General features: G+C 43.3%; 1 protein-coding gene across 3 annotated transcripts in view; it reads left to right on the forward strand.

Moving 5' to 3' along the window:
* stxbp5a (syntaxin binding protein 5a (tomosyn)) overlaps positions 1–23,037 on the forward strand; it is a 174,508-nt gene that overhangs the window by 140,127 nt on the left and 11,344 nt on the right. The window contains exons 11-21 of one of the 3 annotated variants that reach the window (XM_046292153.1): positions 2,489–2,561; positions 2,879–3,026; positions 9,825–9,892; positions 10,914–10,954; positions 11,127–11,350; positions 12,651–12,841; positions 13,017–13,142; positions 13,576–13,727; positions 15,131–15,190; positions 17,312–17,362; positions 18,446–18,496. In XM_046292153.1, coding sequence (XP_046148109.1) covers positions 2,489–2,561; positions 2,879–3,026; positions 9,825–9,892; positions 10,914–10,954; positions 11,127–11,350; positions 12,651–12,841; positions 13,017–13,142; positions 13,576–13,727; positions 15,131–15,190; positions 17,312–17,362; positions 18,446–18,496 — 1,185 coding nt within the window. The remainder of the gene's footprint in view (positions 1–2,488; positions 2,562–2,878; positions 3,027–9,824; positions 9,893–10,913; positions 10,955–11,126; positions 11,351–12,650; positions 12,842–13,016; positions 13,143–13,575; positions 13,728–15,130; positions 15,191–17,311; positions 17,363–18,445; positions 18,497–23,037) is intronic. The other 2 variants (XM_046292154.1, XM_046292155.1) reach the window with 2 other exon arrangements.

Genomic DNA, 23,037 nt, shown 5'->3' on the forward strand with positions numbered 1-23,037 from the left:
GGGTTTTCATTGATGGTGATGATTTTGGATGTTCTGTTCTCAAGATCATTATGTAGTGACAGAGGTGTTGACTTTGTTGTCTTGTTTTGGTTTAGTTTGCTAATAAAGACGTGTGTATTTAATTGGGACCCTTTGAGTGGAGGTGGGTATAGACCTTATTCAAGAGAATGGAGTTCTACATCTTGTGCCGAAGTGTCTGGTTGTCTGGGTCAGAGAGGAGCTGTTATTTTTACCTGCTCTATAGCTCCAGGTAGCCTCTGATTAAGGCTTGAGAAATTAATTAGGTTAAAGTTGGATGGAGGTTTCAGCTTCCTTATTTAAATGCACTTTTTGTAAATCGGTTAGCCCCAGATTAATGGGTGGTAGAGAAGTTTCAGCCGTCAGCCAAAGTGTTCTTCAAGGGGGGAAAGCAGTGGTAGTGGTAATCTGCCGATGTGCCTTGAGCAAGGAACTTGTAGATTGCGTTGGATAATAGAGATAAATATTTACTACAGTGGAAATAGCTACTATGTTGTCTCTCACAACAAACTATAATTTATGAATTGGTTTGATGTTATAATTTATATTCTGGTTTGATGCTTGTTGTTTTGGGTTGATGGAAAAGATTGATGTTCCAGTCAGTTGCTGGTTCAAATGGTACAGTCGGCTAATCTTGGATTTTAGGATGCTGCTTGACCAAGGTAGTACATACTGTATTCAGACGATAGACGATGAATCGCGTGTCAATGACGTTTAAAGGAATAACTTCATCCTTGGATTAAATCATACTATATGAAAGCAAGTCACAAAACTATTCAATCTCTGTCATGACATAATCCTCCCTAGGCAGTTTACTGTCATTATGCATGTGTGAATGGGTGTAAAGAGGATGTGATTGTATCTTAACCGCAGCAAATATGGGGGCTAAGTTGTGTGGATGTAGCTCATTCTTGGTTGGTCATCAATTGACAAGATAATTGAAAAGAACATGCTTATCTTATTTTATAATATACATAATTTAAAATAATTTATTCACAATGGTATTCAGTTGGTAAGAGACAGACATTCCGTAAATACTAGGAATAGATTGTCCACCATCTATGCATTATCCAGACAGAAAAAAGAAATGGGCAAAAGAACATTTCGATTTAGAGCAATAAAGAAATTGAATAAATTAACTGAGCAAACTACAAACCTTTCAATATATAAGTTTAAACATTATTTAAAAACAATTTAAATATAGTATATAGAAATGTTGTGGGACTATAGTAGATGAAGAATCAATATTTTTTTGATTGAGTATTTATTGGGTCATTTAGCAAGTGTATCATGTATGTTTGTAATAGTGTGTTATATGTGAAAGTGGGTTTGTATTATAAATTGTATTTTAATGTTAAGGACTCTTGGAAGATTAGTCCAAATGGGGACTAAAAGAGATCCTAATAAAATAAAATAAAATCATTAAAAAAGTGTGTACATTAGCTTGAAGTGTGTGTGTGTAGCTTGAAGTGTGTCTGTCGTGTTTGGCGATGGTGTGGGGGCTCGAGGAAATGGATTAGCAGACGATCTGACGATGGTTACGTGATGATGACCATGGTGAACAACCTGATTTTGGGACTTTGATTTAATCTCGTTATTGCAACAATACTGGGCTGATTACTCCACTAGCGGCTCAATCTGCTGTTACTGTTTTAAGAGACAGGGAGGAGGAGATGAATATAGAAGGGAACAAATTCAATTATGGAAATTAGGCTTTTTGTGTGGTCATATGGAAAGATCAGGGACAGATCAATGAATGAGCAAAGAATGAGAAACACCAAAGAATGAGAAACACTTAGAGAATGTCTGAAACATTCAAACAGACAAAAGGAGATGGAGAGAGACAGAGCAGAGGGACATTGATTGTCAAGGTTGTGGCTGCCCTGGTTTACAATGTGTTTCTATGGGGACTTACAGCCTGTCGCTGTACTGACCCGGAAGTGAAGACACTGAATACATGTTCAAGGCTTCCAGCTCACACACTGTTCTCTCTGCACACACACGCGCATGCATGCACCCAAACACACATACGCACACACGCCCACACATAAACACACAGAAACACACACACACACACATCGACCTCTTGCTCACTCAGACACTAACAAAAGAAAACCATATTTTCATCCAACCACCTCCAATAACATACTGCTATTGTTCTGCGTTATGTACATGATAGGCATTTCAGGTCTGACATATTCTCTCATGTTCCTCAATTCAGTTCATCTTCATCCAAAGCTTTATTTAGCCAAATGGTGTTCCATAATCATCTAAACATCTAAACTCATTGTAAGTATGATATTGATATGCAATCTAAATGCTGCTATATATCCCTATGGTACCAAGCCCCAAGCTAATTTTGTCAACTTCTTGAAGAGGAGCAGATTTCCAGTGAATATACACTACCTATAGTGCATTGTGATGATGAAAGACCTCCATCTTTAATTGTGTTGTTTTGTTTTCTGTGCAGATTTTCAGGAACCTTATGCTGTTGTGGTCCTTCTAGAAAAGGATTTAGTGGTGATTGACCTTGCACAAAATGGGTACGTCTGAACACATGTTAACAGACGGAACATGCTGCCAACATAAAGGATGTACTTGTAGATACTGTATTATTCAGACGTCCTGAATGCTCCTCTTCATTTAAAATACAACAGTTATTACTGCCTACATACTGTTATAACTACGTCACAAACAGGAAGTATACTTGTTCGATTCTGTACTTTCATTCATTTCCATTCTGTTGCGTGCGTCTCTTACAGTTTCTATGATTTGTACATGGCCTAGCATCATAGGGACTAAAACTGTGAGCTACTCTGTCCTGAAAAAAACTATTGGGTCAACATTTCCCCTCTCCCAGTTACCCCATATTCGAGAACCCCTATCCACTGACCATCCACGAGTCTCCTGTGACCTGCTGTGAGTACTATGCTGACTGCCCTGTGGACCTCATACCCGCACTTTACTCTGTTGGCTCCAGACAGAAGCGACAGGGCTACAGCAAAAAGGTACGGGACACACATCTCTATACTACACCCTCTCGGCTACAGGGCACAGGGCCGGCCCTCAGCAATAGGTGGGGTCCCCCACCTAACGGGTAAAACATTTTAGTTGTCCCCCTCTTGACAAAGGAGATTTAAAAATAAAAATACATTTCATTTCTTGCAATTCTATACATTTTTGCCATGAGGCGTAGAAAAAAATGCTGTGGTTTTAAATCACATTTTTATCCATTCTACACATTTTGCCATGGGGCGGAGATGTATTTTTTGCAGTTTTAAAACTAATTTAATGCAATTCTACTCATTGTGCCATGGGGCGGACAGAACATTTTGCAGTTTTAAAGTTAATTTCCTACAGTTCTACAAATGTTGTCATCGGGTGGAGAGAAAATGTGCAGTTTTAATGCAAATTTTCTGCAATTCTACACATTTTGCGATGACTTATGCTCATTATGATAGCTGAGTGCGAGTGACTAACACAATCAATGGGAGCCCCCTGGAGGTCAGGGCCCCTTGACACAAAGGGCCTGGTCAGTAATTCCGCCATGATTATTACAGGGTGTAGATAGCTGGCTAGACTAACTTACCAATCAGTGACTGACATTACAAGAGGAATAATGCTGAAGCACTACTAACATTTACACTATCTAACTCTCATCAGTAAATTGAGACCCCTGCTGAGTTCCTCATTTTTAAAATAATAATTGGGTTGTGGACCCCCTAATCAGCCAGAAGCCTTAAGTGCCAGCTTATGTCGCTTATGCCCAGGGCCGGCCTTGACTGGGCCCTACCTAAATGTTCAGTACTGTGTTATGTGCTATACCATCATATCCCATCATTGTTTACGTTGAAAGTTATACAGTATATAATCTATCCCATTATATTCTACATTCCAATCCTATCTCCTGAATGTTTTTTCTTTTCAAATGTATGGATTTATCCATTAATTTATCCTACATTTTTTCTAATCCTATCTTTATTCTACCCTCTATCCTACAGTATCTCTGTTCTGCCACTTTTTATGTCATTGGATTCGTGTTCTATTCTCCCCCGCTGTTGGAAATGTCACCATGTCCTGACCCTCTCCTCCCTCCATCCCCTTCTCTCCTTCCCTGTTTCTTTCTGCTGTTTGTTAAGGGGTAGCGGTGGGAATTGTTCTTACTGAAAGATCAATGTTGAGGCATACCACGGACCGTTGTATGTGCTACTGCATTTAAAACAACGTATAAAACGCATTCAAACTCTCTCAGACACATACACACACGCACACACACACACTCACACACAAGGACCTAAGCATTACTCATCCCTTTCCTCGACTACGTCTGTCACCGTGGTAAAGGTTCCCTCTCCCTCTATCTCTCAGACAAAATGACATCCCATCAGCCCAGGCTGTAGCTAAGAGAAGGCATTTGTCTCCCTCCTTTTGCTTCCCTCCTGTGTTATGCAGGTGAATGAGGACCCAAAAGCGACTTGGCGAAAACAGAGTCTTTAATCCAGTAAAGTAAATTTACAATCATAAGGCATAATTCCACTCGTAATGACGAGAACAGACTGGAGACTCGACCATGAACTGCAGGTTGCCTCGGGAAGGCACTTGAACGTAGCAGACTCAGACACCTGCTCACCACGCAGCATCTGAGGGAAACACGACAGGGCGATACACAGACACAGCACGGTGAACAATAGACAAGGATCCGACAGGGCAGAAACGGAAAACAAGGGGAGAAATAGGGACTCTAATCAGGGGGAAAGATAGGGAACAGGTGTGGGAAGACTAAATGATTGATTAGGGGAATAGGAACAGCTGGGAGCAGGAACGGAGCGATAGAGAGAAGAGAGAGAGAGAGGAAGAGAGAAAGAGGGAACGAACCTAAAAAAGACCAGCAGGGGGAAAACGAACAGAGGGAAAAGCAAAATGACAAGACAAAATAAGACAAAACATGACAGTACCCCCACTCACCGAGCGCCTCCTGGCGCTCTCGAGGAGGAACACTGGCGGCAACGGAGGAAATCATAGATCACAAACGGTCCAGCACGTCCCGAGAAAGAACCCAACTCCTCTCCTCAGGACCGTAACGAAAACGATAAAAAGGGAAACAAGGGTACTACTCTAAAAAAAAAAAAAATGAGACACGGGTAGAGAACTGAAAGCTTTAGAGCAAATAGGACCAAACAGGCCAGGAGAGTAACAACTAGGGACAGACTGAGACACAGCAAGGGCAGGAACAAGAACAGGAGAGATGCGATGGCAGGGAACAGACTGAGACCCAGCAAGACCAGGAGCAGAAGCAGAAAAAAATTACCAGACTTCTTCTGCGCGCAGTCTGAACACGCAGCCACGAAACGGCGCGTGTCACGCTCCTGAGTAGGCCACCAAAACCGCTGGTGAATAGAAGCAAGCGTACCCCGAACGCCGGGATGGCCAGCTAACTTGGCAGAGTGAGCCCACTGAAGAACAGCCAGACGAGTAGAAACAGGAACGAAAAGAAGGTTACTAGGACAAGCGCGCGGCGACGCAGTGTGCGTGAGTGCTTGCTTAACCTGTCTCTCAATTCCCCAGACAGTCAACCCGACAACACGCCCAACAGGAAGGATCCCCTCGGGATCGGTAGAAGCCACAGAAGAACTAAAGAGACGGGATAAAGCATGAGGCTTGGTGTTCTTAGTACCCGGGCAATAAGAAATAACGAACTCAAACGAGCGAAAAACAACGCCCAACGAGCATGACGCGCATTCAGTCGTTTGGCATAACGGATGTACTCAAGGTTCTTTTGGTCAGTCCAAACGACAAAAGGAACGGTCGCCCCCTCCAACCACTGTCGCCATTTGCCTAGGGCTAAACGGATGGCGAGCAGTTCGCGGTTAGCCACATCATAGTTACGTTCCGACGGTGACAGGCGATGAGAAAATACGCACAAGGGTGGACCCCATCGTCAGTATCGGAGCGCTGGGACAGAATGGCTCCCACGCCCACCCCGACGCGTCAACCTCAACAATAAACTGTTTAGTGACGTCAGGTGCAACAAGGATAGAAGCGGATGCAAAACGCTTCTTGAAGAGATCAGAACAACAATCATACGACCGGTGAGGAGGAAGGGAGTTGGTTCTGGACCGACTGAAGACCGTGCGCAGACCATGATATTCCTCCGGCACTCCTGTCAAATCACCAGGTTCCTCCTGAAAAGAGGGGACAGAACAAACAGGAGAAATAGCAGACATTAAACACGTCACATGACAAGAAACGTTCCAGGAAAGGATAGAATTACTAGACCAATCAAAAGAAGGATTATGACACACTAGCCAGGGATGACCCAAAACAACAGGTGTAAAAGGTGAACAAAAAATCAAAAAAGAAATGGTCTCACTATGGTTACCAGATACAGTGAGGGTTAAAGGTAGTGTTTCATATAATATACTGGGGAGAGGACTACCATCCAAGGCAAACATGACCGTGGGCTCCCCTAACTGTTTGAGAGGAATGTCATGTTCCCGAGCCCAGGCTTCGTCCATAAAACAGCCCTCTGCCCCAGAGTCTATTAATGCACTGCAGGAAGCTGCCGATCCGGTCCAGCGTAGATGGACCGGTAAAGTAGTACAGGTACTTGACGGAGAGGACCGTCTAGTAGCGCTTATCAGTCGCCCTCCGCTTACTGATGAGCTCTGGCCTTTAACTGGACATGAAATGACAAAATGACCAGCGGAACCGCAATAGAGACAGAGGCGGTTGGTGATTCTCCGTTCCCTCTCCTTAGTCGAGATGCGAATACCCCCAGCTGCATGGGCTCAACACCTGAGTCAGTGGGGAAAGACGGTAGTGTCGGAGAGAGGGGAGACACAGTTAACGCGAGCTCTCTTCTATGAGCTCGGTGACGAAGATCTACCCGTCGTTCAATGCGAATAGCGAGTTCAATCAAAGAATCCACGCTGGATGGAACCTCCCGAGAGAGAATCTCATCCTTAACCTTAGCGTGGAGTCCCTCCAGAAAACGAGCGAGCAACGCCTGCTCGTTCCAGTTACTGGAGGCAGCAAGAGTGCGAAACTCTATAGAGTAATCCGTTATGGATCGATTACCTTGACATAGGGAAGACAGGGACCAGGAAGCTTCTTTCCCAAAAACTGAGCGATCAAAAACCCTTATCATCTCCTCTTTAAAGTTCAGATAATTGTTAGTACACTCAGCGCTTGCCTCCCAGATAGCTGTGCCCCACTGCCGAGCCCGACCAGTAAGGAGTGATATGACGTAGGCAATCCGAGCTCTCTCTCTTGAGTATGTGTTGGGTTGAAGAGAGAACACTATATCACACTGGGTGAGAAAGGAGCGGCACTCAGTGGGCTGCCCAGAATAACATGGTGGGTTATTAACCCTAGGTTCCGGAGGCTCGGAAGAACCGGAAGTAGCTGGTGACACGAGACGAAGACTCTGATACTGTCCTGAGAGGTCGGAGACCTGAGCGGCCAGGGTCTCAACGGCATGCCGAGCAGCAGACAATTCCTGCTCGTGTCTGCCGAGCATCGCTCCCTGGAACTCGAGAGTAGAGTAGAGAGAATCCATAGTCGCTGGGTCCATTCTTGGTCGGATCCTTCTGTTATGCAGGTGAATGAGGACCCAAAAGCGACTTGGCGAAAACAGAGTCTTTAATCCAGTAAAGTAAATTTACAATCATAAGGCATAATTCCACTCGTAATGACGAGAACAGACTGGAGACTCGATCATGAACTGCAGGTTGCCTCGGGAAGGCACTTGAACGTAGCAGACTCAGACACCTGCTCACCACGCAGCATCTGAGGGAAACACGACAGGGCGATACACAGACACAGCACGGTGAACAATAGACAAGGATCCGACAGGGCAGAAACGGAAAACAAGGGGAGAAATAGGGACTCTAATCAGGGGGAAAGATAGGGAACAGGTGTGGGAAGACTAAATGATTGATTAGGGGAATAGGAACAGCTGGGAGCAGGAACGGAGCGATAGAGAGAAGAGAGAGAGAGAGGAAGAGAGAAAGAGGGGAACGAACCTAAAAAGACCAGCAGGGGGAAAAGGAACAGAGGGAAAAGCAAAATGACAAGACAAAATAAGACAAAACATGACATCCTGTCTCATTCCAATGCTCTCATAATGTTTTATATAGTTTGTGTAAGAAAGCTAGATTGTATCTGAAATTATCTTCTCACTGATTCCTTATACAGTACCAGTCAAAAGTTTGGACAGATCTACTCATTCCAGGGTTTTTATTTATTTGTATTATTTTCTATCTTGTAGAATAATAGTGAAGACATCAAAACTACGAAAAAACACATGGAATCATGTAGTAACCAAAAAGTGTTTTTCAAAATATAGTTTGTATTTGAGATTCTTCAAAGTAGCCACCCTTTGCCTTAATGACAGCTTTGCACACTCTTGGCATTCTCTCAACCAGCTTCATGAGGTTGTCACCTGGAATGCATTTCAATTAACAGGTGTGCCTTGTTTTTATTTCCTTCATGCGTTTGAGCCAATCAGTTGTGTTCTGACAAGTTAGGGGTGGTATACAGAAGATAGCCCTATTTGGTTAAAGAATAAGTCCATATTATGGCAACAGCTCAAATGAGCAAAGAGAAACGACAGTCCATCATTATTTTAAGACATGAAGGTCAGTCAATGCGGAACATTTCAAAAATCATTTTCGTCAAGTGCAGTCGCAAAAACCATCAAGTGCTATGATGAAACTGGCTCTCATGAGGACCGCCACAGGAAAGGAAAACCCACCCAGAGTTACCTCTGCTGCAGAGGATAAGTTCATTATAGTTAACTGCACCTCAGATTGTAGCCCAAATAAATGCTTTACTGAGTTCAAGTTACAGACACATCTCAACATCAACTGTTCAGGCCTTCACGGTGAATCTGGCCTTCATGGATAAATTGCTGCAAAGAAACCACTACTAAAGGACACCAATAATAAGAAGACACTTTCTTGGGCCAAGAAACACGAGCAATGGACATTAGACTGGTGGAAATCTGTCCTTTAGTCTGATGAGTCCAAATTTGAGATTTTTGGTTCCAACTGCCGTGTCTTTGTGAGACCCAGAGTAGGTGAACGGATGATCTCCACATGTGTGGTTCCCACTGTGAGGCATGTAGGAGGTGTGATGGTGTGGGGGGCTTTGCTGGTGACACTGTCAGTGATTTATTTAGAATTCAAGGCACACTTAACCATCATGGCTACCACAGCATTCTGCAGTGATACACCATCCCATCTGGTTTGCGCTCAGTGGGACTATCATTTGTTTTTCAACAGGACAATGACCCAACACACATCAAGGCTGTGTAAGGGCTATTTGACAGAGAAGGAAAGTGCTGATGGAGTGCTGCATCAGATGACCTGGCGTCTACAATCACCCGACCTCAACCCCATTAAGATTGTTTGGGATGAGTTTGACCGCAGAGTGAAGGAAAACATTCAGCATATGTGGGAACTCCTTCAAGACCGTTGGAAAATCATTCCAGGTGAAGCTGGTTGATAGAATGCGAAGAGAGTGCAAAGCTGTCATCAAGGCAAAGGGTGTCTACTTTGAGGAATCTAAAATATATATTTTTTTGTTTAACACTTTTTACTTTACTACATGATTCCATATGTGTTATTTCATAGTTTTGATGTCTTCACTACTATTCTACAATGTTGAAAATAATACAAACAAAGAAAAACCCTTGAATGAGTAGGTGTGTCCAAACTTTTGACTGGTCCTGTACATACAGTATGTTTCAATCTCAATAATGACCATTTATTGTGTTGTCTTGTTTGTTGTATTGTGTTTTGCAGGAATGGCCCATAAGTGGTGGTAACTGGGGCCTTGGCACACAGAGCTACCCTGAGATCATCATCACTGGGTAGGAGACCAACTCTATTTAACCATATTACCTTTTCCAATCCTGCCTAGCAGTCACGATGGGGGAAAAACCCAGAGACAGGGAGAAGAAGCCTTTTATACTCTTAGAAAATAGTATTCCAAAGCGGTTCTTCGGTTGTCCCCATACCAGAACCCTTTTTGGTTCCAGGTTGAACCCTTTTTGGCTCCACGAAGCCTTTCCACCCTCTGTGGAAAGGCTTCTGTATGGAATCAAAAGGGTTCTACCTGGAACCAAAAGGGGTTATTCAAAGGGTTCTCCAGCCAAATAAACCTTTAAGGTTCTAGATAGCACTCCCCCCAACCCCCCATAGGAGTGTAGAATACTTGAACTTTGCAAAGTGACAGTGAGTCATGGGCTTGGAAAAAGGGGTCCCTTTACACTCCTCCGCCTCGCTCTCTCTCTCTTCTCATCCCCAGACACCCCTGTGTTAGTATTCTCCCCACGTCTCACTCTGAGGCAAAGCTCCAGCATAGCAAAGTACACTCTTAGAAAATAAAAGGTGCTGTCCAGAACCAAAAAAAGGGTTCTCGGGCTGCTCCCAAAGAAGAACCCTTTGGTTCCAGGTAGAACCCTTTTGAGTTCCATGTATAACTCTTTGGTTCCAGATAAAACCATTTTGGGTTCCATGTAGAACCCTTTCCACAGAGGATTCTACATGGAACCCAAAAGAGTTCTACCAGGAACCAAAAATGGATTCCAAGAATATCCCTCTCTGTTTCCAGCTCTCTGTTCAGCTGAAATGGCAAAAATAAGAAAAACCATATAAAGAGAGATTGGAGAACGGGTGACACCAAGTGCCAGTGATAGTGTTATGGTCTCTCCTCTCGATGTATTCTTCTGTAGAGCTGAATCTAGAATATAATCAGAGGTGAAGCCAAGCTGAATCATTAGAACTGTGTGTGTGTGTGCAGGAAGCTGAAGTCGTAATGATTACCTCTCTCTTTCTCTGCCCACTCTCCTTTCTTCGCCCTTTTCCTCTCTTTTTCTTTGCAATTCACAGGCATGCTGATGGGACTGTGAAATTTTGGGATGCTTCTGCAAGTAAGTGCCTTCACACGGACTTCCTTACATATAATATCTTGGCCTAGATGGCCTTAAAGTGTGATTAACCAGAAGTCAACACGGAGTCAACATGTTGCACAGTTTCCCAACTCTGTACTGTCTGCTAATGTCCCTGGTGCGTAACAGAGCTCTCTCCTGTTTTTTCCCCCAGTAATGCTCCAGGTACTATACAAGCTGAAGACGGCCAAGGTGTTTGAGAAGAGCAGGAATAATAAGGAGGAAAAGCAGAACACAGAGATTGTGGATGAGGACCCGTTTGCCATCCAGATCATGGCCTGGTGTCCTGAGAGCAGGATGCTGTGTGTGGCCGGGGTGTCTGCCAACCTCATCATATACCGCTTCAGCAAGCAGGAGATCACCACCGAGGTCGTACAGGTGGGTCAGTGTGTGTGTGTTCACCATTTCTCTGTGCTTACCATGTTTAATTGTTGGATAGTGTAAACTGAGAAACATACCCATTTATTATTTATGCTTAAAGCCTGTCTGTAGCCTGTATGCCAGTATGTATGCCATGACAACAGACACACAGTGTAGTGGTAAATATAGCCACCCGTAGACAGCTAGATTCTCCCTTCTCTCATTAGTGGCTAAGTGATGTTTCTTGTGTCCTGAAGGCTGTTCCTACAGACAGTGTTTACCCCTTCACTCCTGCGGCCTCCCAATGCCCCATTAGATGAGTCTCCAGCCAGTAAGAACACAATGTGGCTGCCATGACAACACACACACACGGTTAACAACCTAACCAGTGGATCATTATTTTGCGGCAGCTGTGAGAAGTGAATTGACGTGAGTTGTTGGAATGCAGATAATGATATGATGCTAATGCAGCCATGTCAGTGTTACGTCAGGGTGTATGCGTTTGGTTAACCATGATGCCTTGGGTCTGTCTGTCGGTCGGTCAGGGGGTATGCGTTTGGTCGGTCTGTCTGTCTGTCTGTCGGTCTGTCTGTCGGTCTGTCTGAGATCAAGTATGTGAACTGTGGAGAGATTGAGAGCAGAGTTTAAACAGCAGTGAATCTTACAATTAGGAGAGGAGCTTCTCTTCTCACAGGGCAATCTTTACCCCCAACCCCAGATACAGAGAGAGAAAGGGAGAAAGAGAGGTAGAGAGAAAAGAGGGCACAGATCAGCATCACAGACACATTCCAATACTGCTAATTAGACTCATGCACCAGCGCACCCACGCCCCCACGTCCTGGTGATTGGTTGTGTGTGTGGGGGGTTGGGGGGGAGTGGCGGTGCAGTCCAGTAGCCTGAAGGAGGACTTAGAAGAAACCCTGGGATATCTTCACTTCAGAGCACCTCCTTGACCCTGCAATCACCCCCACAAACACACACACACACACACACACACACACACACACACACACACACACACACACACACACACACACACACACACACACACACACACACACACACACACACACACACACACACACACACACACACACACACACACACCAGAAGGCAAAGCCACTCACCAGGTTGACATGCTGAGACCATTTGTAGGTGTCCTTATAGATGAAGAGTCCTTCTCTCTTTGAAGAGACACTGTTAGCTTTCACTGATTCAAGTGGTGGGAAAGAAACTCCTCAGAAGGCACTTTAGTCATATTGAAATAAAGGCTGCTTAACTTTCAGAATTGAGTTTCTGGAATGTGTGTGTACCCCAGCTGTTGGAGGTGCGTTTGCAGTACGAGGTGAATGACATGGAGTCCCCTCCAGAGGGGGGAGGAGGGGGTGACCGTGACCTGCCCACCCCCGGAGCAGCCTCACCCAGCCCCCAGACCACCGGACCCCTGACACACCCCTCCACCAGCAGCAACTCCTCTGACGGGGTCCGAGACAACGTACCCTGCCTTAAGTATGCGCCCTGCACCACCACCGGATCACGTACAGTACTTACCATACAGACACACATTCCCTCTATGCAACAAAGTGGGCATTTGGGATACAACACCATAGGCTATCCAACTGGGTGGGGAGCTACCCCCCCCCCCTCTTCCTCTCTCTTTCTTTCTCTCCCTCTCCATCTGTAGGGTGCGTAGTACCCCTCTAAAGCAATCTCCAGGGTACCAGGTAGATTTGGTGGTGCAGCTGGTGTGGGTGAGTGGAGAGCCCCCCCAACAGATCACAAGCCTGGCCCTCAACTCCTCCTACGGCCTGTGAGTATAAGGTGATAGACAGTGTATCTATATGAGATTTACTGTGCAACCTAATGAAACAACCCAATATGGCAGTTAAATCTGGAGCTGTTTGCAAACCAACCAAGGATACTGTAAAAGTAAGATACGTTTTAAGGAGTGGTCGATATCTCAACATGAGTAACAAGTCCACAATTCAAAGAGTCAAAATGTGGTTTTGAGCGCTGGTTTTGGGCCCGTTTGATATGATTTTCCTAGTACAGCCAAGCTGGAATGGAATCAAGCCGTGTCAACACAATTTATGTCTGCTGGGAAATTCAGACGGAGACTTCTGCTGCTTTGCTTTCTGGTAGAACTAGCTACATCTCACCTGAACCCCAATTTCATGTATATTTTCATCATATCTCCCTCTCTCAACTTCTCCTTCTCTCCCTACCCCTAATCTCTCCAACAGGATTGTGTTTGGGAACAGTAATGGTCTGGCGGTGGTGGACTACCTCCAGAAGACAGTGCTGTTGAACCTGGGGACAGTGGAGCTGTATGGGTCTAACGATCCCTACCAGAGACAGCCTCGCTCTCCACGCAAGACACGCCAGCCTTCCGGAGGTAATGGTAAAGACTGTTACCAGGTCACTGATTTACCACCAAGCAGATAGCTCTATATAGGCTTGTACTATATATGGACATTCAGTACAGTCTTTTGTAGTTTAGTACTAGATATGGTTTATGTCATCTTAATTAAACTACTACTAATAGGTATGTAGATAAGGACTGATGCAGTATTATACGATGTTATAGGGATGAGAGGTATATTTGGTAGATGCGCTTACAGACTGTTCAGACTGTATCACATGCACATGCAGGCAGTCAATAAATAGCAATGGTGGTGGTGACGAGGTTGTGTGAGGTTCTCTGTCTCCTCTCCTCCATCTCTGTATCTTTGCAAATCCTTGAGAGGATTTTGAATGGTATCTAAATAGTTCTTTTGACGATTCAGTACATCATCTTCTCTCTGTGGTGCCTGGCTGGCACACACACTCAGACACATAAACGCCCGTCTTCCTTTCCTACACACACCCTGTCAGTGCAGCACTGTGTTATTGACAGTCAGCAGCGTCACTGACTGCATTATGACATACTGCCACCTTCTGTTCAGTGATTGTACTACAGTCTCCAGCATCACCAAATCAATGCCAATAACTGCTGTGGTGTAATGACTCTGTAACCTGCGTTGCTTAGCAACAGCTTGATGAGGAAATTAGAAGTGTGTGTTTGTGTGTGTGTGTGCAGCAGCTGGTGTAATTGACTTTGGTTAGCGGTGGGCTGGCACCTGTCAGAGTGTGGGGTCTGAGCAGTAATGACGTCTCCAGCTGTGCCGTCTGTCCTACCCACAGGACTAGAGTCTGTCTGTCTGTCTGTCTGTCTGTCTGTCTGTCTGTCTGTCTGTCTGTCTGTCTGTCTGTCTGTCTGTCTGTCTGTCTGTCTGTCTGTCTGTCTGTCTGTCTGTCTGTCTGTCTGTCTGTCTGTCTGTCTGTCTGTCTGTCTGTCTGTCTGTCTGTCTGTCTGTCTGTCTGTCTGTCTGTCTGTCTGTCTGTCTGTCTGTCTGTCTGTCTGTCTGTCTGTCTGTCTGTCTGTCTGTCTGTCTGTCTGTCTGTCTGTCTGTCTGTCTGTCTGTCTGTCTGTCTGTCTGTCTGTCTGTCTGTCTGTCTGTCTGTCTGTCTGTCTGTCTGTCTGTCTGTCTGTCTGTGTCTGTCTGCGTGCCTAGAACTTCTGGCTCTATGTACAGGAAGGTTTTGGGCAATGGCACAGCACAAGGGCAATGGCTTGGATAGCAGTCTGTTTAGTCTGTCTCACCTCTGGTAAGGGAAAATGGCACTATACTCAAATTAAACCTACATATCATGACATCCTTATCAAACAGAAAGGAGAAAAGGACAGAGTGCATGTATTCTGCAATTTGATAATAATGATATCTAATGTTGTGCAATGTCTGTATTTTCCGCTTGTAGGCCTGTGTGATATCAACGAGGGCTCTGCCTCGGAAGACCGCTGCAAGTCCCCCACTTCAGGTGAACTGTCTTTCAGCATGTTATAGTTAGCATTACACTGGTACCCACATCAGTTACAACACCTACTGACTTTACCCACAACCTATTGTTTAGTAACAGGTGGGTTGTGGATAATAAGCATGATTCACTTGAAGACTGTATATTGACCTAACCTGAAAATGATGAATTCAGTGTAAACAACATTCAAATCAAAATCATGGGCATTAATATGGAGTTAGTCACCCCTTTGCTGCTATAACAGCCTCCACTCTTCTGTGAAGGCTTTCCACTAGATGTTGGAACGTTGCTGCTGGGACTTGCTTCTATTCAGCCACAAGAGTATTAGTGAGGTCGGGCACTGATGTTGGGCAATTAGGCCTGGCTTGCAGTCGGTGTTCCAATTAATCTAAAAGGTGTTCGATGGGGTTGAGGTCAGGGCTCTGTGCAGGCCAGTCAAGGACATTCTACTGACAATGTTTGTCTGTGGAGATTACATTGATTTTATACAGCTGTCAGCAACGTGTGTGGCCGACACAGCCGAATCCACTAATTTTAAAGGGTGTCCACATACTTTTGTGTATATAGTGTATTTACATGCAATTCTATTAGAATGCATCAGCGAGATTTGGTTGCTATTGGTAAATATGGTTTTCTCTTAGATGTCACACCTTTGGATGTCAAACCTTTGGATGTTACAGTTCTCTGACTGTGAAAGTTTGATTTCAGGCAGACTTTATTGACTTTTGTTACAGGTCTCAGTTGTGTACTGACACGTCATACTTTCAATAAAATAGAAAGTATGTATCAGATTGATTTTGGCAGTTGTTTTAGTATGTTTTATCAAAATCCGAGACATTAGCAGTAAACTGCGAAGAGGCCACTATGATTCTGAATTGCCTAGACTGTTAAAGACCATAAAACTCACTGAATTAGTGAGTACTCTGAAGTCAGTCCAAGATATAAACTCATATCCTATTTGGTAAGAATCAATATAATATAAGGAGGGTTCGTTTAGTTTATATGGACTTTGTAGTCTTGGAAAACCTCAATAATCCCATTAAAATCAGAAAAAAAGGTTTTTCTAGGATCCTACGATTTGCCAAAATCTATTTTTTTTCTATCTAGGGTATTGTCTGTCTTCCAGACCTCATATTTTGTTTGGACTTTTATAGGACCTGATGTTGTGGTTTTCTTTCCAGTGGGTTTTACTCATATAATGCTGTGGCATTTGCAGATCTAGATTTGATATGAAACTGAAAACTTCCATGTGAGTTCCAAGTGAGATCGGATCATGTAGCTAGGAGATGCCGATTCAATTATAGATTGTTGACAAACTAAATATTTATTTATTACCTAAAGTATATGGAACATGGTCATAAACAGGTCAACAACAAACAACACCTTTCACACAACGTAATCCAAACATCTGCCCGTTGTTAGATTTGCACAAACAAATCGTTACTGTCGAGACAAGGTGCCTCCTCGATGCCCTGCCCTCGACATCTATTCTCGGTTTGCTAAATTAGCATTTGAGGTGACGAGGCATGCTAATGAGAGAACAACCCAGTTCCATCTCATTACTGGGAGCTTGATATTAACACACAGACATTGAGGCTCAAACACAGAGCTGAGCTGCTTTTGAAAAGGTCACAGATTTCTTTTTTTTTGAAGTGGTCCCAAAACTAAAATCCCACTGCAAGCTATGTTCCAGGTGTTCAGCCAACTACGCCAACCCCCAACGTCTGGTGTTGCTAGCTAGACACTGTCTCAGTTCACCTGCTATTTATGAGGATGGCATATCGGACATGCAGTCTTGACTTGCGCATATGTCTCTTCCTAATTGAGATTCTAGAGTCGTCGGGAGAGTCAACAAGGCTTTAAAGCTTTGTGCCGCTAAGAAAATAATGAGTCTGAGCAAAAATGTACACAATGTCAACAAATATTCTGCAGGCACCCAGGTAGTGTTGAAACTGAAGATTAAGGTAAACTGCTACCAATTAATTGGTTTACATGATACAATGATAACAAGCAGAAAAACAGTCCTTCCACAAATGGACACATTTCGGGAAAAGTGATTGGTAGGCGGTATGGTAAAGTACCAGGATGTTTCTAACTGCACGTTTATCTACTTCCTCCCAAAAGTGTTGGCGTTAAACCATCAGCAATTCTACAATGGAAGTGGGGGTAGAGGAGGTAAGACTGGCCAAAGACTTCAACCCTGGAGTAGTTTGGTCAGGGATAGTACACTGTATAAAATAAGGTGTCCTCCCCTGTTTTCTTCTAACAACTTGTCTCTGTCTCTGTTTCATAGTCACTTCAGTGGCACTGAATCACTGTTTGACTTAGAAAACACTAAAATAACATGCACACACCCACACTCTTATAACGGTATACCCTAGACCACCATTGCATGCTACATGTTTGTAGCACGATTGTCACATCGTGAAATGTGCCTGTGGCAAATGTCCTTATCAGCCTCAACGATTGTTCCACCTTCACCCCCGCTCCTGATTGGCTGTCTGTCTGTCTGTAGTTATGACATCACAGCAGTCTATTTGTATTCAATCTGTTCTGTCTGTCCGACACCGTTGACTTTGCAGCAAGGTTTATATTCACTACCATTCTCTACCTCGTAGATTTAGGGAAATTATCAGTTTTACGAAGTGCTGTCTTTGCTGACAATACAAATTCTGTGTGAAATTCTGTTTGCAAGGTGTCTGTAACATTAGTTAATAAGGAATAGAAATGGACTGTAATTTTGGAGGCTCCAAAAGTTAATGTAGTTCTGACTACTTAGCTAACAGTGCCTTGTAGGCCTCCCCAGAGAAACACCTTCTCTGCTTGCACTGTATTGTCCTTCCACTGTCTTCTTCCATCCTGCTCACTTCCTGTTTCCTGTTACCTTCCTGTCCTCGATGCATGCTCCTGTGGTGAGGGGTTCCTACAATTCCTCTCTTCCAGGGCACTGTGTGTGCGACGTACGACAGCTTACTTCCTTGTTGTTATTTTGTCCGTTCCAGCATTCCTCTTTCATTCAACAGGGTTGTCTTCCTCTGATGCTCTAATGCTTCCTTCCTGTTTCAATCTAAAGCATTTTGCCTCCAATGAAGCACAATAAAGCAATGCCCAGCAATGTGTATGTATTGTAATGCTATAAGCACAACCACAGCTCAGTCCTATCTGCTAGTTCCCAACTCCTAGCTTCTAGCTAGCTTTGCATGGCCTGTCGTGTTAGCTTAGGTGTGTTTGTAAAGAGGGATGTTCTCTTTTTTCCAGCAAAGATGTCACGGAAATTAAGCTTGCCTACTGAGCTAAAGCCAGACTTGGGTAAGCCTTAACTTCGTGTTTACAATTTTGCTTTTCTAAATCTTTTTTTTTTCAAAAAACTGGACTCGCACTGTATCCTCTAGTCCAAATGGTCTCACGATATGAGCATCTCAAAGGAATAATATGAGTTCCATAGTTAGGCTACTATCCATGAATAGAACCTTATGTAGTTTTCTATAAGATGTTATTGTATATATATTGCACTAGGGTTGGCAAAGAGCCCCGTCGACTACCAAATTGATAGCATCCTATGGATTTCCTCAGAAATTCAGTCAGGCTAACTAACGATCATCATTTGGCAGTCTCTCTGCTACTTCTTGAGATAAACCTGGAGATAAGAGGTGGAGAGGACAGAAAGCAAATTATTATTATTATATCTTTTTTTTACCCCCTTTTTCTCCCCAATTTCAAACTTGTTTCATTGCTGCAACTCCCCAACTGGCTCGGGAGGCGAAGGTCGAGTCATGCGTCCTCCGAAACATGACCTGTCAAACCAGGCTTCTTTAACACCCGCTCGCCAGAAACCAGCCGCACCATTCTGTCGGAGGAAACACCATTCACCTGATGACCGAGCTCAGCGTGCAGGTGCCCGGCTCCGCCACAAGGAGTTGCTAGAGCATGATGAGCCCCGATGAGTTCCCCCGGCCGAACCCTCCCCTAACCCGGACGTAGCTAGGCCAATTGTACGCCGCCCTATGGGACCCCCAATCGCAGCCGGGTGTGATACCACCCGGGATCAAACCCGGGTCTGTAGTGGCGCTGCGATGCAGTGTCTTAGACCGCTGGGCTACTCGGGAAGCCCAGCAAAATGAATTGTAGAGAACTTAACAAAAGTTCTACTAAAACACATTTTGGTTGGATATTTTACCAACTGCTACGGTAAACTAACCAGCACACTGTTGCACAATAGAGCTTTCTGTGTATGTGTGTGTTCAGAAGCTTTCTCTTCCTCTTTTCTGTTTCTCTATTTGTTTATTTTGTGATTAGTCTTTTCAAAAAGTTCAAATGTTTTCTTATAGGTGACCGACAGATGCTACTACAGAACAAAACATCCTGTAACTTTGTTTTATCTGCACAGTTTACCCAAAACAAAAAGCACAATTTACTTCCTAGGATGCCCAAATGGCAGAAACCATTGAATGGGAAAGAGAGGGGAATTTGGTCAGCACCTTGAATGTGCAAAATCTGTCTGATGCAGGGATAATATAGTCTGGTAAATATTTTGAGAAGTGTTGACATATACAGTGCCTTACAAAAGTATTCATTCCCCTTGGCATTTTTCCTATTTTGTTGCATTACAACCTGTAATTTAAATTGATTTTTGTTTGGATTTCATGTAATGGACATACACAAAATAGTCCAAATTGGTGAAGTGAAATGAAAAAAATTACTTGTTTCAAAGAAATGTAAAACGGAAAAGTGGTCCGTGCATATGTATTCACCCCCTTTGCTATGAAGCCCCTAAAATAGATCTGGTGCAACCAATTACCTTCGGAAAAGCCCACCTGTGTGTAATCTAAGTGTCACATGATCTGTCACATGATTCACTATACTGTATGTAATCCAAGATGGCGTAGCAGTAAATCGTCCTGTCGTATCGTCTCTCTGTAAATATCGTCTCTTTTTCGTTTTAGATATTTTAGATATTTTTTTCTTCGCATATCTTTAAAAACATTTTGAATTATTTGTCTACCTCCTCATGCCTTTTGCACACATTGTATATAGACTCCCCTTTTTTTCTCTGTGTTATTGACTTGTTAATTGTTTACTCCATGTGTAACTCTGTGTTGTCTGTTCACACTGCTATGCTTTATCTTGGCCAGGTCGCAGTTGCAAATGAGAACCTGTTCTCAACTAGCCTACCTGGTTAAATAAAGGTGAAATAAAAAAAAATATAAAAAAATACTGTATACACCTGTTCTGAAAGGTCCCAGAGTCTGTAACACCACTAAGCAAGGGGAACCACAATCCAAGTGGCACCATGAAAACTAAGGAGCTTTCCAAACAGGTCAGAAACAAAGTTGTAGAGAAGTACAGATCAGGGTTGGGTTATAAAAAATATATATAAATCTTTGAACATCCCAAGGATAAATGCATTATTAAAAAACGGAACGAATATGGCACCACAACAAACCTACCAAGAGCGGGCCACCCACCAAAACTCATGGACCAGGCAAGGAGGCCATTAATCAGAGAGGCAACAAAGAGTCTAAAGATAACCCTGAAGGAGCTGCAAAGCTCCACAGCGGAGATTGGACTATCTGTCCATAGTAATGGTCAACCGATTAATCGGAATGGCTGATTTAATTAGGGCCAATTTCAAGTTTTCATAACAATCGGTAATCAGTATATTTGGACACCAATTGTGGATGATTTAAAAAAAAAAACATTTTTTAAATATATATATTTTTTACACCTTTATTTAACTAGACAAGTCAGTTAAGAACAGATTCTTTCAATGACGGCCGAGGAACGGAACTAGTCAAACGCTCTAACCACCTGCCTCCTTACATTGCACTCCACGAGGAGCCTGCGTGGCAGGCTGACTACCTGTTACGCGAGGGCAGCAAGAAGCCAATGTAAGTTGCTAGCTAGCATTAACTCCTAAAAGACAATCAATCTTAACATAATCACTAGTTAACTACACATGGTTGATGATATTACTTGTTTATCTGGCGTGACCTGCGTTGCATATAATCGATGTGGTGCCTGTTAATTTCTCATTGAATCACAGCCTACTTCGCCAAATGGGTGATGATTTAACAAGCGCATTTGTGAAAAAAGCACTGTCGTTGCACCAATGTGTACCTACCCATAAACATCAATGACTTTCTTTAAAATCAATACACAAGTATATATATTTAAACCTGCATATTTAGTTAATATTGCCTGCTAAAATGAATTTCTTTTAACTAGGGAAATTGTGTCACTTCTCTTGCGTTCCGTGCAAGCAATCAGGGTATATGCAGCAGTTTGGGCCGCCTGGCTCATTGTGAACTGTGTGAAGTCCATTTATTCCTAACAAAGACTGTAATTAATTTGCCAGAATTGTACATAATTATGACATAACATTGAATGTTGTACAATGTAACAGCAATATTTTGACTTAGGAATGCCATCCGTTAGACAGAATAAACGTTTTGTTTTCGAAATTATAGTTTCCCGATTCGACCATATTAATGACCAACGGCTCGTATTTCTGTGTGTTATTATGTTATAATTAAGTCTATGATTTGAAATTTGATAGAGCAGTCTGACTGAGCGATGGTAGGCAGCAGCAGGTTCGTAAGCATTCATTCAAACAGCGCTTTCGTGCGTTTGCCAGCAGCTCTTCGCTGTGCTTCAAGCATTGAGCTGTTTTAGACTTCAAGCCTATCAACTCCCGAGATTAGGCTGGTGTAACCGATGTGAAATGGCTAGCTAGTTAGCGGGGTGCGTGCTAATAGTGTTTCAATCGGTGACGTCACTTGCTCCTGAAGTAGTTGTTCCACTTGCTCTGCAAGGGCTGCTGCTTTTGTGGAGCGATGGGTAACGATGCTTCGAGGGTGGCTGTTGTCGATGTGTTCCTGGTTCGAGACAAGGAAGGGGCGAGGAGAGTGACGGAAACTATACTGTTACACTGGCAATACTATAGTGCCTTTAAGAACATTCAATAGTCAAAGGTATATGAAATACAAATGGTATAGAGAGAAATAGTCCTATAATTCCTATAATAACTCAATTGAAGACTCATGTTAAAAAGAACCACCAGCTTTCATATGTTCTCATGTTCTGAGCAAGGAACTTAAACGTTTGTTTTTTTACATGGCACATATTGCACTTTTACTTTCTTCTCCAACACTTTGTTTTTGCATGATTTAAACCAAATTGATCATGTTTCATTATTTATTTGAGGCTAAATTGACTTTATTGATGTATTAAGTTAAAATAAATGTTAATTCAGTATTGTTGTAATTGTCATTATTACAAATACATTTTAAATCGGATGATTTAATCGGTATCTGCTTTTTTTTGGTCCTCCAACAATCGGTATCGCCGTTGAAAAATCATTTGGTTGTCCTCTAGTCCATAGGTCCACTTTAAAAACCATACACTCCTCAGAGCTGGGCTTTGCGGAGGAGTGGCCAGAAAAATGCCATTGCTTAAAGATAAAAATAGGCAAACGTGTTTGGTGCTCGCCAAAAGGCATGTGGGAGACTACCCAAACATATGGATGAAGGTACGCTGGTCAGATGAGACAAAAATTGAGCTTTTTGGATATCAAGGACAACGCTATGTCTGGCACAAACACAACACCTCTCATCTCCCCGAGAATACCATCCCCACAGTGAAGCATGGTGGTGGCAGTATTATGCTGTGTGGATGTTTTTCAGTTTTGACTGGGAAACTGGTCAGAAGGAATGATGGAAGATGCTAAATAAGCAGAAATTCTTGAGGGGAATCTGTTTCAGTCTTCCAGAGATTTGGGACTGGGACGGAGCTTCACCTTCCAGCAGCATAGTGACCCTAAGCATACTGCTAAAGCAACACTCGAATGGTTT

This window comes from Oncorhynchus gorbuscha, linkage group LG12 (assembly GCF_021184085.1).
Source record: "Oncorhynchus gorbuscha isolate QuinsamMale2020 ecotype Even-year linkage group LG12, OgorEven_v1.0, whole genome shotgun sequence".
NCBI lineage: Eukaryota > Metazoa > Chordata > Actinopteri > Salmoniformes > Salmonidae > Oncorhynchus > Oncorhynchus gorbuscha.